At 46.3% G+C, this 20528-nt stretch overlaps 1 protein-coding gene across 1 annotated transcript; it reads right to left on the bottom strand.

Moving 5' to 3' along the window:
* Positions 1 to 6173: 6173 nt before the first annotated feature.
* Positions 6174 to 20432, bottom strand: sap130b (Sin3A-associated protein b). Its single transcript, XM_064338919.1, has 21 exons — positions 19985 to 20432; positions 18887 to 19012; positions 18360 to 18616; positions 17799 to 17966; positions 17565 to 17691; positions 16890 to 17011; positions 15784 to 15908; positions 14998 to 15145; positions 14800 to 14890; positions 14296 to 14400; positions 13704 to 13845; positions 13045 to 13163; positions 12459 to 12731; positions 11537 to 11708; positions 11309 to 11413; positions 10154 to 10521; positions 9446 to 9688; positions 8890 to 9015; positions 8673 to 8776; positions 8350 to 8463; positions 6174 to 8000 (listed from the first exon to the last, which is right to left on the bottom strand). Exons 2-21 carry the CDS (start codon positions 18993 to 18995, stop codon positions 7842 to 7844), a joined length of 3177 nt encoding a protein of 1058 aa, XP_064194989.1. The 5' UTR covers positions 18996 to 19012; positions 19985 to 20432; the 3' UTR covers positions 6174 to 7841.
* Positions 20433 to 20528: the final 96 nt, after the last annotated feature.

Here is a 20528-nt window from a genome sequence, read left to right as displayed (position 1 = left end):
ACTATATTCAAATATGAGCAACTACTTAAAAATTACAGCCACTGCACTTGGTGTGGTCATAACTGGCAACAAACGTTGTTTGCCGTCTTCCAGTTATAGAATCAGAAATGCTCAATGCCCCCTGAACTTTGGAGCCAGAGACCTGCATCACACGTAGCATACATATGCAATCCTCCAGAATAAACAGAGAGGCAATTATGCTGTAAATGACAGCAATAGCGCCCACGTTTAATATCTGTAAAGGAGTGGTTCCTCTCGAAGGGAATTAGTGGACTTGCACATCCCCCTGAACAAACATTACTCTGCAGAAGACAAAATCAAGGCAGTACTAATCTTACATAAACCTCCTTGTTCTTCTTTATAGTGAAGCACAACCAGAAAACATACAAAATCAAATCAGTATGTAAATCAAATCAGTATGTAATACTTTAGGTACATGCTGAATATCAGTGAATAAATATTGAGACCAATTATGATAAGCACGCGATTGCTTTTAGAACACATCTATTTGCTCAGAAGGATGGTAGAAATGCTCAAAATGCCTTTTCACAGTTTTACAATCTGGCCTTGTTATATCACCTCTTTCAGGTCCAGTAGCAGGTGGAGCATATAAAATTGTAAAATGTGTTTTCACTCTTACCTGATCCAGTTTCAGGATAGTAATGGGGTTCCACTAACTATGTTGCAATTAGATACCAATTAGAATTGACTACTTTTCAAAAGTTATATTATTGCAGAATTATATATGTGAATAAACAGGCAATTTCCACCATCATCGCGTGTCAAAAATACCATCTGACGCTTTAAAGAATCACATTATCTTAGCAGCAATAAGGAAGTTGGACCATACCAATCAAAGGTGGTTATGTTTTTGGCAGGAAGATGCTGGGTTTAGTGTTCTTAAACAATAGAACGACAGTCTTATCATTTTCAGGTTGGATCAGTGCACCCACTGCAATGCTTTTAGCGCTCCTGGTCTGCCATTGGCAATCTTTGTGTGGTATGAGAGATGGAGACCAACCAAAGTCCTGGCAGTAAATCTATCCATATGTGACTTACAGCAAACTCATTTTATTTTGTCATTATTTATTCAACCAAAAATAAGCCAAAATGCCATGTGTGAAAAAGTAAGTGCAAAAAGTTACTGCTTCCATATCAGTAAAGGTCATTAGGATCAAACACACATACAATTAGTTGAGTATCAGGATGTGCTACCACCTGTATGTAGAAGGTGAAACTTTGACAGTTTGGTCTGGTGAATTTAGGTTTATATGTTAAAACAGCATGCTCACAAAAGATATCTGTAATAGAAAGCAATTGTTTCTCCTCATCAATCTGGGAAGGGCTATAAAAATGGTCATCATTCCTCGAGGTGGAAAGGGGACAGAAAGTAAAAGTCCTGCTATGTCTTTCTTCCACACATGAACTCAGCCAGCTGGTTTCACCAACTAGTTCTACCTCCTGGCTGAAGAAGTGTGCTAATTAGCAAATCCAGGTGAAACAAAATACTGGGGAGGACTTTACCTTCTAAACCTATGGATTTTCCACCTTCAAAGTAATTCCACAGTGAGAAAGATAATTTCCATTTGGAGATCATTCAAGTCAGTTTGGTTCTAGGAGTGGGTGTCCCACCAAATTCACCCCAACATCAGACTATACGGTCTGAGAAATCACAATGAATCCCAAAGCTACACCTAGGAATCTAAACAACTTATGTCAACATGGTAAATGGTAAACTCCAAGAAAAAGAATGAATAAGTATAGTTTTCATGGAAGGATAGCCAGGACAAAATGTCTTCTTCTTTACAAAAATTGAAACACAGTTTAGGTTTGCAAAATTGCACCTGAATGAACCACATGACTTGTGGAACACTATCCTTGGGACAGATGAGACCCAAATGGAGTTGATTGGCTGAAATGCACTACGCCAAATTTGATGCAAATGAAATACCACTTCACCACAAGAACCTCATGCCAACTGTCTAGCATGTTGGAGTAGGGGTGATGATTTGGGGCTGTTCTGCAGCCACTGGATCTGAATGATTTAAGTTTTGTCTTTAACGACTACCTCTTCCATGGAGCAAAACTTTTTTTTTTTACAGTACAAATTCATTTTTATGTAAGCTTTTACAGAGGAACTGAATGACTACAAAAGGAAAACTACAAGAAAGGTTATGTTTCTTTGAGGACATCATAAAACAGTAATCTAAGATAGCTAGTCATCCCTCTATTTTACGAGGGTAAGAAATAAATTATCTCGTAAAGAACAGACACGCCTTCACAGATTCATCTTGATGGTGGACAAATATTTACTCTGACTTATTCAAACATGTGATGATAATATCTATCTACGATACACCTTTACACGTTACAGTAGGTCCCCCGATGGTCCCATTGAATAATCTGTCAAAAAACCATATTCGTACATTCTGGAGATTGACAGTAGTCTAATGTTTAATTACCTATATTAGAACATTTGTAACTGAAAGGAGACTAGATTAGCATGCATATCTAATCTGTTTATTTCTGTAATATTTTTTCAGACAGCTTGCAAAATTCCAACTGAATGAATCACAAAACTGCTTGAACACTTCTCTAGACAAATGAGAGAAAATGGTGTTGTTTGGCAGTAGTGCACAATGCCATGTTGGGTGAAAATCAAACACTGCATATCACCACAAGAACCACACATCAAGTACGTTTACATGCACAGTTGAAATATATTAATAGCTCGATTTGGCCAAAGATGAGATTTAATTGGATTATTGTCGTTGTCCCAATATACATGACTCGGAAAGAATCGAATTATTGACCGAGGTGTGTCTGACTAAGGCTTCTTATAAATCCAGCTTCCTCCAATCTTGTCGCAACTTTTTTGAATAGTTCGTCATTCCGCAGTTTTCTTCCATCCATGTATTTTAGGATATTTAACTCCTTTAGTTGCGATAGCATGAAGTTGGTCTCCTTGTCCGTCCAGAAATGTTTTTTTTGCCATGATACTAGGGAGGGCAAAACGGAGCTTTAGAATGTCGTCAGCAGTGTATGCGCGTGAGCTCGACAATGCATTTCTCACAGAAAAGGTTGTTTGTCGCCTTTTTTTAGTTCATTACAGTGGTGATAAAAGTGACAATAATTAAGTGATACTGTGCTGTTAACTTTTATTGATCGCCGTACAAGGTTAATGTGAAGTACAATCGGACAGCACTAACCCATAAAAATGTACTTTCAATGGCAGGCTACTTGCCCAATCAAACGGTAAATGTGAAAAACATTCAATTACAGTCAGCGGCACTGAAATTTTCAGTCACACCCTCAATAAACGGCAAAAGTCCCAGTTGAAGATTGAATTAAATCTTTTAAAGTTATATATTTTCTGAAACGTTATCGATTCCGCTTGGCCACCGTGAGCATAAAATTTCTATGTAAATTACGGAACATGCGCAGATGTTAGGCCAATTGTAGTCCGATTGAAGCGTATGCATGCCGTAGTAAATCAACCCTGAACCGCATTATCTAGGTATGTTAGTCCAACTTTGAAAAATTCAACTTCGTACGATTTCAGTCGGACTACGATGTTTACATGATTTTTACAAGTCCAGTTTTAGTCGGACTAATACAATAAATCGACTTTTTCAAACATCATGTAAATCCACTGAGTGTCAAGCATGGTGGTAGAGGGGTGATGATTTAAGGCTGTTTCACAGCCACAGGATATGGATGCCACTCAATCATTGAGTCCTCTCTACACCAGCATATTCTAGAGCAGGGGTGTCAAACTCCAGTCCTGGAGGGCCGCAAAATCTGCTAGTTTTCAGTGCATTTCAGCACAAGTGATTCATTTAAGTCATTTATTGGCTAAAGACTCCACACACCATGTTACTAAGGCCTTAACTGACTGCTGAAAGAAAACCACAAATAACTGCAGACACTGTGGCCCTCCAGGAGAGTTTGCCACCCCTTATTCCTAGGGGAAAATGTGAGACCATCTGTTTGACAATTAAAGCTCGGCCGAAAGTGCATCATACAACAGGACAATGATCCTAAGCATACCAGCAAATGGCTGGAAAAGAGAAGAATCAGGGTTTTGGAATGGCTACGTCAATATCCAGACCTCAACCCCATTAAGATGTTGTGGAGGGACTTTTAGGGCAATGCATTAACAAATGCCCTTAAATGTCAATGAGCGGAAGCAGTAATGTAAGGAGTGGGCCGATGCGATGAAAGAATACGGAAAACTTCAGGTTAATGCTGCGGAAGTGGTTCTACAAGAGACTGAATCACGGGGTACACTAGTTCACATAAGGATTCTGCATGCTGGCTCATTTTTAGTTGAATAAATAATGACAACATAAAATGATCTATTGTGTGTTGTCACATGAGTTAAGATTTACGGTTAGGACCTCCTGAGTATATGAGGGTTAACAATGTCCTAATATGCACAACCATAGAATTAAGAGAGAGTTTACTTTCTTTTTCACATCACTAAGTACTGTAAGTTCACAAGTGCAAGTCCCCGGACTATATAATTGTTAGCAACAAGCTGGGGGGGTCTGGACCCCAGAACAGGTAGGACTGAGGATGTTCACGTACCTTCAACTTTGCCACAAAATTTGGCAGCGACTGTAACAGAATAGTGCAAACCAATTTCAATATGGGGGTCTGGATGAAAATAGATTATGACAGTGGATGTGATGTAAGTGACCCAGGAGGCGAACTGCCTCTCAGTAAGGGAGTGGCAGTGCGTGCGATTCTTGTTCCGTTTACACAGCTGATTATCACCAGGGTGATCTCCAGTTAATGGGCGTTAGTATCAGTATTCACAGACAACAGCATACTGAAAACACTGATCAATATTGGGTTAATGGTCTTTTTCCAGACATAAAGAATTACCACTTGTGGTTATAAGCCATTCAGGTCTTGACTAGATAAATTGTTTTTTGAAAGCACTTATTTTTTCACACATTCTGATGACCTACTTCACAAAGAGCACATAAGAGCATATACAACAATAATAAAAAATCTTCAGCGACCACCTTTTCGTGGGAAATGAACTTTTTTTTCTGTCAAAAAGTGGAAAAATTATGTGACGGTTTTACAGTACGAAGGAATTTATGAGCTTGTATAGAGGAACTGACAACCTGGAGCGTTACTATAGTGCTACAGGAAAACTAGAGTAAAGGCAATGTTTCTGCTGAGACGTTGTAAAATGGGAAAAGCAGATAGCCAGTCATCCCTGTATCTTATGAGGATAAGAAGCAAATCATTACTGGTAAAGGACAAACATCTTCAAGTTCACAGTAGACAAATATTTCCTCTTACGTTCCAAAGGGGAAAAAAATGTACAAAAATTTACAAACCAGGTTTCCCAGAGAACTCAATGAAGAATTTGGTATTGTCATATTTTGTACCTCTGGGCTAATGCCCATATTAGAAAATTCCAGATGGAACAGAAAGGAGACTAGATTATTTGATCGGCGTGCTATTCTCTTTTTGAGGCCATGCCTGCCAGGTTTGATCATTCTTGATGCTACATTCTTGATTCACATTACACACATAATTAACTTTATCATTTTGCACATTTGACTATGTTTTCAATCCCATTTCTTAAGTTCTATCCACCGCCCTTTCCAAGTGTATATATGGGAGTAGCATAGCTCGCACTCCTATGGGAAATTCACAGGAATTGCAAACAAGAACCTAACTGGAGGGTACAACAGTACTACCTCACCTGGGGCCCAAACCCACAACCTTATATTTACGAAGCTTCTTTTCTAACCTTTACTACTATTCAATCAGCTGCGGCTTCACATAGTGATGCATATAGTGCATCACATATATGTGTATATGTATATATACACATATATATACACAGTACATATATTCACTATTCATATAGTGAAGTAAACACACTTCATGCTCACCAATAACTGTAATCGAAATGTCACAAGTGATTGGGCCAATTAAAAATTAAGTGAAGTTAGCAAGAAATCCAGAAACTAACACTTCCTCCTGAGATAAGGGTTCCATACCCCTGCCTTAAAGGTTTGGACAGGGAGAGACGTCTAGAGATGGAAAACAAAATAAATATTACCTGCGGTGTAAACGGAAAACCGCACCACAGATCAGCTTCTTCAAAGGCAACGTGGGAAGGCATAAAAATGAACAAAAGCACAAAATGTACAAAGCATTTTACTGCAGCAATGGGAGTATAATCTCATGACACAGAAAACCTATGTACAGAGGTTCCGATTTTAAGGTGACAACAGCATAAACATACACCAACCATCAGCAAAATTACAGGGCACAGTCAAAATCAAATGCTTCAAAACAGTACGAGTGAACTACTTAATAAAATACAAAAGAAAAACAAGGAATAAAACTCATTTTCATTTACAAGACGAAAAAAACCTACTTTTATTTAGCTTCTTTTTTTAAACACATAACATAAAAAGAAATGCTCATTTTTGGCATTCCTATTATATAGATTTAACTTTTCTTGCTCTCTTTTATAGTCACTTTATAATGTTTCTACTTTTAAACATGATTTTCATGTTATCCACCTGTTGACAGTGAAATACTCCCCACGCAGCTTTCGTAAGGAGAGACATTCGACAACCAAGCAGATCTCACCTCAAAGTCAGCATCTCCCTTTATAAGGCAAATCTGCCTGTATTGTCGAAAAAAAAACAGAACAAAAAGGGCCAAAACAACTGCCCGCTATACGACTCCTCAACAGAGCCAACAGTGATGTAATATACAATATTGATTTGGTGTTCCACGTCAATCTGAAAGCAGCGGGAGTGCAAATACGGGTGTACGGCAACATCACGTTACCAATTCATGGCATACTCAAGGCTCACATTGATTCTGGAGGGGAACCAAGTACATTTGCCAATGAATATGCTATGGGTGTAGCTTATTGTAAGTGTTCTAGGGGAGAGGCCCAAAAGCATAAAGGTTTCCGCATGTCCAACCTCACGTTAAGTTTGAAAAACAGACCATTTCCAATGCTTCGTTCCTGTGCTTCTGTTCAGAACGTCAGGCCACACCCCACGGCCTTCTGAACCTAGGCTTTATTTTAAATTGAAACCTTCACATGAAACCGAAACTAGGACAAATCGTGGCAGAGTCATGGTTTCATGATTACTTATTGGCAAAAGGGGGGGGGGGGGGGAGCACTTGAAAATCAAAGCCTAATACCCTCATCTGAGTTCCTGGAATTTTTCAAAATTAAGGGGACAGGTAATTTGTCAGACGTCTAACAAAACTGGGGCAGACGGAGACACGGAAAGCTTCTTTCAGAAGAGAGGAGTTTTGCCAGGCGAAGACGATCAGCAGTGTCCGCTGCTGGCTCCTTAAGGTTCAGGTGAACAGTTAAGACTGCTAGCACCACCTAGTGCTCTTTCCAACGCTTACAAATCACGCCAGTGGCAGATTCGGTGTTTGTCCTCACCCACAAAAGAAGTGCTACCGGCTCTGTCACCGACAGAGGCAGGCAAGAGGAAAGGACAAAAGCTCTTTAAATCCTTGATTGAAATGCAACGTTGGCGGAGAAATGGAAACCAAGGTCTGGATTGGCCCCATCTCTAAACGTCCGGCTTTTAAGGTGATGGAAGCGGAGCCATTTGTCCGGTAAAAAATACAAATCGACGGGTTCCTATACCGGCCAGAGCCCCCAAGGCGGAATCCCGCCGTCTCCCCGCTGTCCTTTCGTTCAGTTTTTTTTCTCTTTTGGCGGCCGGTGTGATTGTGCTCGGCGGAACAACCGCGATCCTGGGAACCGCCGTCTTCCTCCCGACGGACGGGAGGTTGGAAGAAACGGGGCGGCGGCTGGTTTTTTTTTAGGCCTTGTCTTTGCGCTTGAGCTTGGACACCTTCTTGGCACCGCCGTTCTTGTTGAGCAGCTTCATGACCCGCTCCTTGTGGTCCAGAACCTTCATCATGGCGTCGCGGGCCTCGGTGATCTGGTCCATCACCAGCTTGCAGCGCTGCATGTTACCCTAGAGGGCAAGAGACATTTTCAATTTCTGTGTTTGTCCTGTAGGTTTTCTACTCCAACCCTATCAAAGCACACATCATTCGACAGATAGAAATCTCATTGAGCTGCCAGTTAGTAGAGTCAGGTGAGCCAAATCAGGGTTTAAATGAAAACCTAGAAGACAACAGATCTCCGGTAACAGGGTTGGGCAGCCCTGGGGCACAGAATGAAGAAAGATAAAGGTTTTCAAGGTTCTGAAGAGAGACAGCGGTCTCAGAAAGAGGAGTCAGGCTAACGCTACTAAAAAAGTTCACTTCTTTGTAACCGCTGTATTGTTTCCTGTGCCAGCAGCGCTGAGGGGGGGATCTCACCTGGATGAGCTCGTTGATGCGGTGGAGGTCGTCGTCGGACCCGCCTTTCTTCTTTGGGATCAGGCCCTCCTGGAGGGTGGTGAGTCGGCTGTACACGTCATGCTCCAAGCTGGTCTGGGGACCAAAGAAGAAGAGAATGAGTAATTCTAGGCCCATTCAAGATTCGCTTCCTTCTTTTGGCTTTTCTTCTATTTTCGAACAACACAACAACAAAAGGAACTCCTTAAATGCGAAGGGTCGGCTTCTCCAAGACAACAGTCAGGGAGTAAAAGGCGGGAACCTCGCTGCAGTTTGCCCCGCCCCCCACCCGGATCCCCGCTCACCAGCTGCAGGAGCTGCGCGGCGCAGAGGTGGATCTTCCAGCCCTGCGCCCTGCAAACCACGCCCTTCTGATTGGCCACGTCCTGCAGGGAGCCCTTCTTCTCTTCTGCAAGCAAGCAGCGTCAGACATCACACAACACGCTCTCCTCACGGCCTCCAAATCGCAAACGACGAGTATTAGGATCTGACACGGGAGTTAGGGTCGCGCGGCGAGCTGACCTTTGACCCGGATGTCACTGTATCTCTGGAAGTGGTGGTAGGCGGCCTTCCAGGGGTTGCGGTACTGGCGCAGCAGGGTGACGGGCGGGCGCGAGCGTACCGGGACGTAGCGGACGCCTTCCTCGTCTGAAAAGGCAGAGCGTACCATCAGGGGCTGTGCCATCAGGGGCTGTGCCGGGCAGTAGCACTTTGCCCCACGTGCCATTGCAAGACGGAAGGGGTCATCAAAATTCACAACAAGACTTCACTTCACTTATAGGCTAAGGTAGTCGGATCATAATTTCCAGAGGTGGAAAATCCAGAATCAGAAAGTAAAAGTCCTCCCCGGTATTTTGTTCCAATCACTCAGATTAGTTCAAGATTAGATCAGCACAATTCTTCAGCCAGGAAGTAGAACCAATTCCTGCAATCAGCTGGCTGAGTTCATGGGTGTAAGAAACACATGGCAGGACTTTCACTATGACCCTGGACTCTGGTAATTTACGATCCCAACCACAATGATTCAGAGCACAATGAGTAAGAGGAAAGGGAGGAGAGGGAGGGCCGGGGGGCGTACCGATGTACTCCTTTGGGGGGGACTTGCGCTTCTCGGGCCGGATGCTGAGGGGCCGGGCGGTGACCTTCTCCTCGTCCGTGCTGTTGGTCTCCATCATCTCGCTCTCCTCGGTGGAGATGATGTGCTGCTGCTTCCGCGGCTTCTTGCGGGGCGAGGCGCCGGGGATGGTGTCGCCCGCGGCGACGCACAGGGAGTTCCCCATGAGGGTGAGCGCGGGGGCGGCGCTGGGGGTCACCGAGGGCACTGCGAGGGACACGCAGCCCGTTAAGAGAGCGATTTCGGGCAAACCGAATCTGCACGTTTTGGAACCGAAAACTGGAATTCTTTTCACTGAAGGTGCACTGTGGAGTATGTGTGTGGTTCTGGGGCTGCATTAGGTTGCCCTGGTTCAGTTCCATTATAAGCTGCAGCTCACTAACAGGAACTCCATGTCTGGTTATTATGTGAAGGCTGAACTGGCATGACGTGTTCTTTTATCAATCAACATCATAAGGAAGTTGAAAATAGGGTTAGATGTGGGAAAATCCCTTTAACAACAAAAAACCAGCAGAGTCCAAGGTCTACAGTACAAACAGAGCTGAGGGCCACAGTCTTAAAGTTTTCAAAGAAAGAAAAATCTGAAAGGTGTTGACGGTAATACAGATTTGTGACTGTCATGTGACTGAGGGGGCGTGGTTAGCGTGTCTAAATGAGAACGAGGCGGGCTACCTGGCTGGGAGGTGTCCACGGGCTCCACCTCCTGCTTGACCTTGATCTCCGGGAGGGCGGAGCTGACGGCGCAGGCCGCCGTGCTGCTGGCCGCCGGCTGCGTGGGCGGGGCCACCACGTTGGCCATGGAGGCGGGGATGGGCGGGGTGACGGCCACGGCCGCCGGGATGGCGGACAGCGCGGCGGCGGCGGGCTGGGAGGGGGGCGCGGCCGCCGCGGCCAGGAGCGCGGGGACGGCCTGGGACGGGTGCTGGGCCGACGAGGGCGGGGCCTGCTGCTGGTGGTCGCCGCTCTGATTGGGCAGGGCCTCCACGGCGGCCGTCACCGGGGGAGCGATGGCCACGTGGATGTCAGGCTTCTGCTTCACACTGAAAGACAGATTACAGATTAAAGAGAAATTATTACCTTACAACACCTCTAAAATACTATGAATCTCTACAGGTCGACAATCTGTTGAGCTCAATCCAGGGAGATGCATCAGTAATAAACCAATGGATCAATTATTCTTCAGATGAGATGTGATCACATGTAGGTGGGGAGCCAAGGCAAAAATCAACCACTGACATATAATCTACAATTACAGTTTTGGAAATTTAGCAGATGCCTTCAGCTAAAGCAAAGTAAGCCCTAGGGCGAGCAAGACCCTTCCCAACACTACACGATGCAAAAAAGTTGGCACGGACTTTTGCACCGTTTGTTGTCTAAGTTGCCAAAGGTCGTTGAAAAACTAAACTTGCACAAAACACTGATGCCAGAATTTTAAAGAGAAAGCAAGAAAGATGGAAAAAGAGTTAGAACAAGAGAGAGAAATAGATTACGCCACAAATTGGTCCCCTCAGCCTTTTCAAATTGATTACATTCATTCCAAATGCATACTAATGCGTGTCATCCGGGCTTGTTACATTATTATAGTAATTCCCACTGCACACCAGTTTGAACCATTCCAGCTCCAGTCTTATGCAGAGTGAGTGTAATGAGCTGAAGCCACCAGTAGGAGGCTACTACCCAGCACAGTTGCACCTTTCTAATCGGGCCTGGTGCTACTCAAAATGGCAATGCATCTGGGGTATTAATTACACCCTTAAACTTGAAAAAAATATATAGATTACAGAAGTGATGCCCTAAAACATTAAATATAAGTCGTGGATAGATTACCCAGCTGGCCGTGGGGACCCAGACGCGCTCCGTATGCTGCCGTCCAGCCTGGGGCTCGTGGATTCGCCTGGCTGTGCTGGGATCAGGCTCTTCCGCACCGCGGACCTGAGGACAAAATCAACCCAACAGCCAATCAAACGGTTCGCCCGGACAGTCAAGCAAACACAATCTGGCGAATGCGTGCGACGCAGTGTGATCTTCTGGTGGTCTCGGGACACGCCTCCTCACCCCTCATTGGCCGGCTTCTTGCGGAGGATGCTGGGCCGGGGGGAGGAGACCAGGGTGGGCGCGCCGGTGCCGCCTCCCTGGGGGTGCGTTTGTACCACCGTGGTGACCGGCTGGGTGCCGCTGAACGTATTGATGGGGTTGGCCACCAGGGTGGAGCCGTCCGGCAGAACGACTGTAGAAAGAGAGCAAAACAGAAGCCACTACTTTAGAGAGGAATCAAAAAAAAATAGATGTCTCGCCATCACACAAATGCGGTAGACCAGGGGTCACCGGCCCTAGTCAGGAGAGCTACAGGGTCTGCTGGTTTTCACAGATGCTCACATAATGGAGTCATGTACCTATGGGACACCGAGGGTGCAGGTTTTATATTGACCCATTTGAATAGTAATCAGTGCTCTGATGAATACCCCGTGAGGTCGAAGGCAAATGCCACCGATCTCAAGGCAAATAAATACAATTATTTGTTTTTTGAGCGTCGAGCGAGTGTGCGAGTATTCTCCTTTCCAATTGCGTATGTTCCTGTGATCAACTTACACTCGTTTTTTGGTGAGTGTTTGTTTTTTTCTATCACTGCAATTTTCACTGATGCCCAATAATTATTTGGTAAAAATAAAGCTATTTAACCGTTTCTGATACATGGACCCCCCCCCCCCCCCCCCGGCCACCCAGGCTCAAAAGTACCCAGGAGGCCCCCATCAAATCAAAGGGTAATTCCAAAAATCATTTGAAAAGTTTCCCCAAATCTCAATATAATCACCGTCCGATCAGAGACCCCCCCAACAGCACCTTCAAGGACCCTCTGTTGAAAAACCAGGGATTACACAGTTAAGCCACTTCATTCAGTTTCATTGGTTTGACTCAGTAACCAATTTTAAGGGTAAAATTAAAGCACTTCTGAAGACTGCAATGCTGAAGACTTTACCCGACGCCTTGGCCTCCGTCTGCGGCTGCTGCGTGCTGATTGGCGCCGGCTGGATGCCCTGCGTGCCGATCGGCGCCGAGGTGTGCAGCCCCTGCGCCCCGATCGGTGCGGACTGGATGCCCTGGGCGGCCATGGCCGCGGGCTGGATGCCCTGCGTGCTGATCTGAGTGATCCGGTCCACGGTCATCAGCTGCATGGAGTTGAGGTGGACCGCCGAGGCCACGCCCACCCCCGTCTGGGCCGGCATGGCCGAGCTGGGGGCCTGAGGCGTCACTGCGCGACGATGGGAAAAAACAACGGGAACAGGCCAATCAGAACAGGCGCTCAGCTCAACTTCTGCACATGCATTTTGATCATAAACCAATGGGGAGTCACTTATCCTGACAAATCATTTTGTGTGGCTGGGAGGGATTCAAACCATAAACCTCTATGGTGGTGCAGTAAGCTCATCAACCAACTCGCAGCTGGCTAAATAGCAAATTACTTCTTACAGAAACCAGTTACACAAACAGCACATTTTCTTTCCCATTGTAGACACAGAGCGCCTGGCTTTAGAACAGGCCTCTAATGCACCGCTGTGCAGTACCTGGGTACTGGCGTATAGTGGACACGGAGCTGGTGATGGGCGTGTAGGTGTGTGTCAGCGGGTACGGAGAGGAGGGGTATGTGGGCAGGAAGTACTGGAACTGCACTGGCACAGGTTGCCTGTAGGGGGGGTAGACAGGGGTTTTGATAAGGTCAGTGGAGGAAAAAAAAAAACAATACTGCTTCAAGATGCCAGCAGCAAACTCAGTTTTTCCACATCATCTGCTAGGCACTACCGAGGCATTTAGAGCTCATATTCTCAGAGGATCTTAGAAAGGAGTACCCTAAAGACCACAGGATCTGTGAAAGGGAGATCCTAAAGACTATTCTCTCATAGGATCTGTGAAAGGGAGATCCTAAAGACTATTCTCTCACAGGATCTGTGAAAGGGAGATCCTAAAGACTATTCTCTCATAGGATCTGTGAAAGGGAGATCCTAAAGACTATTCTCTCATAGGATCTGTGAAAGGGAGATTCTAAAGACTATTCTCTCATAGGATCTGTGAAAGGGAGATCCTAAATACTATTCTCTCATAGGATCTGTGAAAGGGAGATCCTAAAGACTATTCCCTCACTGGATCTAAAAAAGCCATATCCTAAAGACTACTCCCGCACAGGATCTGTGAAAAGCTCATCATAAAGAGTCCCAGCAATGCTTACCTGTTGTCGCTGCGGGCCTCCATGGTGACGGGGTTTGGGGAGGAGCGGTGGCCGGAGATTGGGATGAGGTTCCCCCTCTCCCCGGGGTAGTCCGGCTGGATTCGGGGCGAGGTGTGGGCAATCGGCTGAGGCACTACTTTTGCTGCGGAGAGCGCGACGGTCAAAACAAACACAAATATACTCAGCTTCAGATACAAAAAGCCTTGGACTAGCTCACACATTTCAAATGGACACTGCAGACAAACATGACGCTAACTAACTCACAGCAGCTGGAGCCATTTCAGGTCCTACCATAAGCAGGTTAGCGTGCCACCGACAGGCAGACTAAACTCAATGCACCAACCTGCTTGTAGCAATACCTACTTGTAATAAAACCTGAAATGGTCGAACTGCAATGCAGTGTCCATTCCTGCACTTTAAGGGTCAATCATACGGTGGAGTCGTTTTTAAAATGGTACACTGTTAAACCTCCTTATGTGGGGGTGGAGCGATGGCAGACAGAGTATCACCCTGGGAGGAAGGAAAGAGTTTGCCGTGGAATTCTGGGTGGCTTGTGCCAGCGCGGTGGCGAGACAAGGTGGCACGCGCTTACCCACGGGGATGGTGGAGGTGGTCACCGCCGTGGCGTGGGACGAATGAGAAGGCATCGTCATGGTGACGATGTTACTGGCAGTCATCTGCGTGTGGGGCACGGACCCTGCGACAGAGGAGGAAGCATTTCGCTAGCATCATGCTCAGTTTGAATCCCTGGCTAATTCACACCATTGTGAGTTACTTAGCACTCAGCATTGTGTCACTGAGCACTCAGCTAGCAAATTCAGCTCCATTTGCTCCATTCAGGAACAAACCTTGAAAGCCTAGCTACCCGCACATTTTCTATGCAATGCACATAACAGAAGGATAGGCCATTCTTTTTGTTAGCACTGAAATGTTCAGAATTGTCACTGGACTTTTCGGATAAGCAAAAGACAAGAGATTCTTATTTGCTTAATGACAGCCGATTCTGTTCTCATTGAATCAATTGTCAACAGAAAAAGAGGAACGTCAGAATCACTTTATGGTACACATTAATAAAGTGTGCACCGAGCAGGCGTACCTGTAGTCGTGGGGGATGGCACAGTGTTGGTGGCCAAGATGGGGGCCACTGTCGCCGCAGCAACAGGAGTCACAGTGCTAAAAATAGGCTTCTGTAGAAGGGGCGAGAGAGGAGGGGAGTTTGCTTAACGGGGGTCTGACGAAAGCGCGACGGAGGAGGAGGCCGCGCCTGAAAGGCATGCTGGGAAGGGGCCCTGACCTGCGTCATGGTGTGAGGCTGCTGGGGCTTCTGCGCCCCGATGGCGGGGTGGGAGGGCAGGGTGATGCGCGTGGCGGTGTCCCGCGAGGAGGGGGGCCGCTGTATGCTGATGGTGGTCGAGGGAGGGTGCATGGCCAGGCCGGGACGTCTGAAACCGGAACGGAGATCAGATTTACAAGATTTAAGCGTCACCACCTGGTGCAGTGGCATGCATTCCGCATACAGTAGACGAAATTCAGATGAATGGATTCTGCATAATCATTACCAGGAAGTTAGCATTAAAGGAAATCAGCCGAACAAGGCTAATGGTTATTACAAATGCTGCAGTGGCAAATTTCTTCCACACATTACATTTTCAACAAATCCCAATTCAATAATATCAAATTTCTATGTATGGCCTAGTACCTCAGCATAAAGAAGTATTCTAATATGAATGACAGGTTTTTCATTCCTACTTCCAAAGTCATATATTTCATCATTCCCTGAGTTTTGATGTTGTGTGTGCAGCTGTACTTGGACGTCCAAGGCTGCAGGCTACTACTACTATAGCTTGAATATCAAACGGCAAATTAAACTACATCAACAGCCCTTGTAGAAACCATGACCTGTTTTCCATCACCTGTAGCTCACTACAGCAAGACATGCAATCAAATATATCGCACACAAAGGTAGACGCAGCAGGAATGAATCTGACTACCACAGACTACCGAGCAGACGTGATCCTCTGTGGTCCTGTTGGTGACTGTCGGATGTTAACGCTGAACCCCAGAAAGGGCGGGTCCTTACCCGTGCACCATCTCCGCGGAGTGCGTGGCGGCCGTGGTGATGACGGGGGACTGGGCCCGGGTGGCCGAGACGGGGGCCACCACGGCGGGGAGCACCGCCGTGGACGTGGTGACGACGGGGCGCGACTGGGGGAAACGAGAGAGAGGCGGTCACTCCGACTGGCGGTCAGAAACGTTTCCTCTTTCTTTACGGAACCCCTTCGTAGTCTAGAACCTTCTCACCCCCCCCCCCATATGGAATGGGCAGTTATGTTCCTAGCCGCCATCTCCGCCAACGCCTTTCGTAAACGGGGGAGAGCGAACGAGCGCCGCGTTGCCAAACGACGCTCGTCTTCACTCCGCAGTCCTCCAGCTGAGCTGTGCAGTTATTGCCTTGGAGTGGCACGTTTCATTGTGCACTTACTGCAGGAGGCCATTAGACCAGAGGCTGCTGCTCTGTGATGCTACGGTCAATTTCGCACCAAACCCGCAGGACTGCCAGCCCCATTCTGCACGGGCATGGCCTGAACTCAGACTGTGCACTTTGGTTTCATTTGACTTGGACCTCACCGAACTGACACAAATGCGAACAAATGCGACACACTTCTTTGACTGAACTACAAAACACAATCCACATTCAAGTACAAAACGGCAAATTAAAAGCAGAACATCAGAGATGTAAAATATTTACATGAAAAAAAGAATCCTTAGGGTACTCGCAGACAATTTCAATTCCCAATTCGATTCAGCCGGTTAAAATTCATGAATTGGGCGGCAGTGTAGTATAATGGGTAAGGAGCTGGTCTTGTAACCTGTAAGGTCACAGGTTCGATTCCCAGGTAGGACATTGCCGTTGTAACATCGAGCAAGATACTTAACCTGCATTGCTTCAGTAATATATTCAGCTGTATAAATGGATGCAATGTTATGTAAATGCTATGAAAAAAAATTTGTACAAGTCACTCCGGAAAAAAGCGTCTGCTAAATGCCTGCAATGTAATGTAATGAATTGAAAAAGTACAACATATCTCAATAAAACAATTGAATGTCGTGAACTGGCCAAACTGAAAGGGAGCAGAGCTGAATCGGGTCAGCCCTGACCCCTCTCTGGCGCGGGGCGGGGGGTACCTGGATGGGCTGGTGGATGAAGTTCGGGACGGCGGGCTGGCCGGCCCCCGTGCTGGGCCCCGCGGCCGGCCGCAGGACCGTGGGCCCTTTGGAGCTGGACATCACGGCGGCGGCGGCGGCACCTGCGGGGAGACGGTCAGCATAAACGCACGCTGAGCACCACGAGCGCTGAGTACCACGAGCGCTGAGCACCCGACCCATTCACAGCACCGCTCAGCACACAAAAACCGCCGTCGAAATGCAGGACAGGGCTGACCTGCATAGCGCTATATTTCATACATTTTTCTTGCATGTATGCAAGTTTGCATCCTGTATGAATGACTCTCTTATGTATAACATTTGCTATATAAATAAACTTAGGAAACGGGTCCTATATGCATTTTAAAGACTTATTGGCATGCTGTTAAAGTCTGAAAACACTCCTGCAGCACTGTGAAGTTCCAGCGAAACGTTCCTAACCAAAACACACACATGAAAGAAGAAATCTGTTCTGAATATGGTTGAAAATTGCCATTAACCTGCAGTAAGCTTACGGTCATTTAAAGGATGCATTTCAAACTAAGGATGAATAAAACTGCTACACCAAACTTGAAAACACCCAAACTTGAACCAAATATATGGCAGCGATTCCAACGGGTGTGAGCATCACGGAGGAAGCAGGTCCCCCCCACTGACCTCTGGGTAAATGGGAGGTGAAGGTGTGCGGAGGGGCCGGGGACGAGCCTATCTGCAGGGCCGGCGTGCTGCTCCGGATGATCTGCACGTTCGTGGCCATGAGGTGATGCAGGTTACTGGAGTGCCCCTGTGGAGAGAGACACACCTCAGCGTGACTCGCCACGGACCAGGGACGCGAAAAGCCCTCAGCGGAGCGCGTGCGCGCCTGCGGGGGGGGAAGAGCGTGGGCCTCACCTGCTGGCCGCTTATGGTCGCCACGGGGATGGCGGAGGTCTGAGGCATGCTGCTCTCCATGGTGACGGTGACGTGGCCGGGCACCTTGGGCGGCACCGCGAGGTGGCCCTGGCTGGAGGCTGGCGCCGGGGCGATCAGCCTGCTGGGCATGGGCGTCTTCAGGGCAGACTGGAAGACACCAGAAGTTCGGATAAATGACAACAGTCGGGTTTCCATCCAACCGTTTTTATGCGTATTTTGAATTTGCGATGAATGGAACTTTAAAAAAAAAAAATAAATAAATAAAACTGAAATATCACCAAAAAAGTTTGCCAATTGTTTCAACCAAGCAGCCCAGGTAACCAATCCTAGTTCACCAGTCACCATATTGCTAGCATATGTCCATATGACTAATTTCTACATTACTGATAGCCTGACAGCAGTTAAAGACAGCTATTTCTATCAAGCTAATTTAAGACTCATTAATGAAGCAAAGCAGAAGTAACTGCAGCTTTACAGTTCGAGGGTTCAGGTTTGCAGTTCCTACAGGGGTAACCACAATCGCCCAGGCCAGGCATCTACCTTCATGGGTCCCTCGGTGAAGGCCAGGGGCAGGCCTTGGGTGAGGTGGGCGGGCGGGGCAGACACGGTGACAGGGGTGCCGGGCTGTATCAGGTGCTGGGGCAGAGTCAAAGGCTGCCCGTGGCCCTGGACCTGCGGGTAGGGCCGGACCACCACGGTCTCCTGCTTCTCGTCACGGAAAGGCATGGCCGCTCCTCCGCTGGGGGCGTGGTCACGTGGCCCGTGGTCGCCGTCTCTGCACCCGTCCTCGCTCCCCGCTGCAGGGCACGGTACAAAGCAAGCAAGCAAGCATTTGACTGAATGGGATTGATTTTGGTTGCCAGGCAACTTTGGCCCCATCTGAAAAATGATGCCCATGGTACACTCGACTGAATGAACCATTACACAATCCAATTTTTCCACACTGTAAAAAAAACCTACACCACACAGGTCTATACAACAACCATACTCTGCACATTTTGTAGTTTGGATACAGCAGTTAGGACTAATGCATAAAGTCTTCTCAGTTCTCTGCAACTTCACATTACCTATGTTTGACTGGGTTCCAGGCACCATGGTAGTGGTGGCTCCCTGCATTTGGGCTTGTCCTAGGCCAGGGGCGGGTACTCCGGACCTCGGAAACTGCTGGGAGCTCATGTTGGCAAACTTTATTTCTGTTCAGAAAGTATCGTTTTGTCTGACATGTCTTACAGTTCACAGTGCTTGATCATTTAAATGTTTACGAAACACTAGTCGCATTAACTATTTAACAAAACTTAAGGCTATAGCAAGACATACTGCTGCCAATGTTTACAGTCAATGCCCTCAGCAAGCTAGTTCCCGCATTTTATTCAGGATGCAGCAAACATAATGTTACTTTCAAATGAAACGTTTAAAAAGATTATCAATGCCGGGTATATAAAAAGGTTAAATGGGAGAAAAAAAACTGTAAGGTACCCTGGATATGCTGATTCACTGCACAATGAGGTCTATACATAACAGTAACGTTACTAAAAGCAGATCCCATTAGTGCCAAAGCTCGCTAGCACGATTCGGTTGCTAACTAACTTGCTAGCCAGGCAGGTACCCTACACATATGCTCGATGTCCAGCATTTCACGTCGCAGTTCAGACAACCAAACGTAACGCTAATTAAATACACGTAAATACTTCCCCTGACAACAGTAATAACTCCAGAGCCAGATACTCTTCCGCAATATTATTAAGGCGGTGAATATGCATTTATAAAAATGGGTTGTTTGTTCCCACCCCTGCATTGAACAAATCATGCCATACTTGCTATCCAGCAAACGTCAACAAGCTAATTAATTAGAACACATTTTACATAATTTCATTATTTGCACTACGAGGTTGCTAGTAACTGAAGAAGAAATATACAGCAAAACGACGCGTGGATGTGTAAAATAAAAAGCTAGCTCCAGCGAGCTATACAGCAAGCCATCAATGATACATATGTGGCCGGCTATGTAGCGGAGTATGCAGGCATAGACGCCGGCAAGTGAACAAATCAAGATAGTCAGCATTTCTTCAAGAAGAATATTATTATTTTCAAAGTAAAATCAATCAAACGCAAGAGAAGGCAGCTATTAAGCTTGCTAAATGTGCAAAGAACAAGGCGCCCCTTACCGTAAATGATCTTTTTAGCTTCGTTCTTCGTCAGATATGCTGAAATGTTCCAGGTATATGTATTCCGGGTGATTGTTCAGTCCTTTTACTTTTCATCGATTTCACTTTATTCTTTCAGTTTGCCGTACAACAATATCTGCTTTTAAAACAAACAGCCCAACTCATCATAAACCGTATTAGCGGGGTCAGTCTTCTCCATCCGTCTCTTCAACAACACCAATGAGTCACACCGGAAGAGGACTGCTCTCGGCGAAAACCGCACAGATTTACATCCAATCAAAAGAAAAATGATTCTGAGTTGACCAATAGCAGATAACATTTCGAAGGGCGCGTGTTGGAAACAGAATAACCAATCAACTAGGGCCTTGTTATGTATCCAGAGAAATGGCCACAAAGGCGAATCTCTTTGGTTCAATGCGAACCCGCCCTATTTGAATTCCTTTCTTCCTAATTAACCAATGAGCTTGAGCAAGCTCTAAATATTTATAAGCTATTCAGCTAATCGTATTGGGGTACTGGTGTTAATGAGCCAACCTGACCACTT

Source organism: Anguilla rostrata, chromosome 6 (assembly GCF_018555375.3).
Source record: "Anguilla rostrata isolate EN2019 chromosome 6, ASM1855537v3, whole genome shotgun sequence".
NCBI classification, from domain to species: Eukaryota; Metazoa; Chordata; class Actinopteri; order Anguilliformes; family Anguillidae; genus Anguilla; species Anguilla rostrata.
This window is presented reverse-complemented; position numbering and strand designations above follow the sequence as displayed.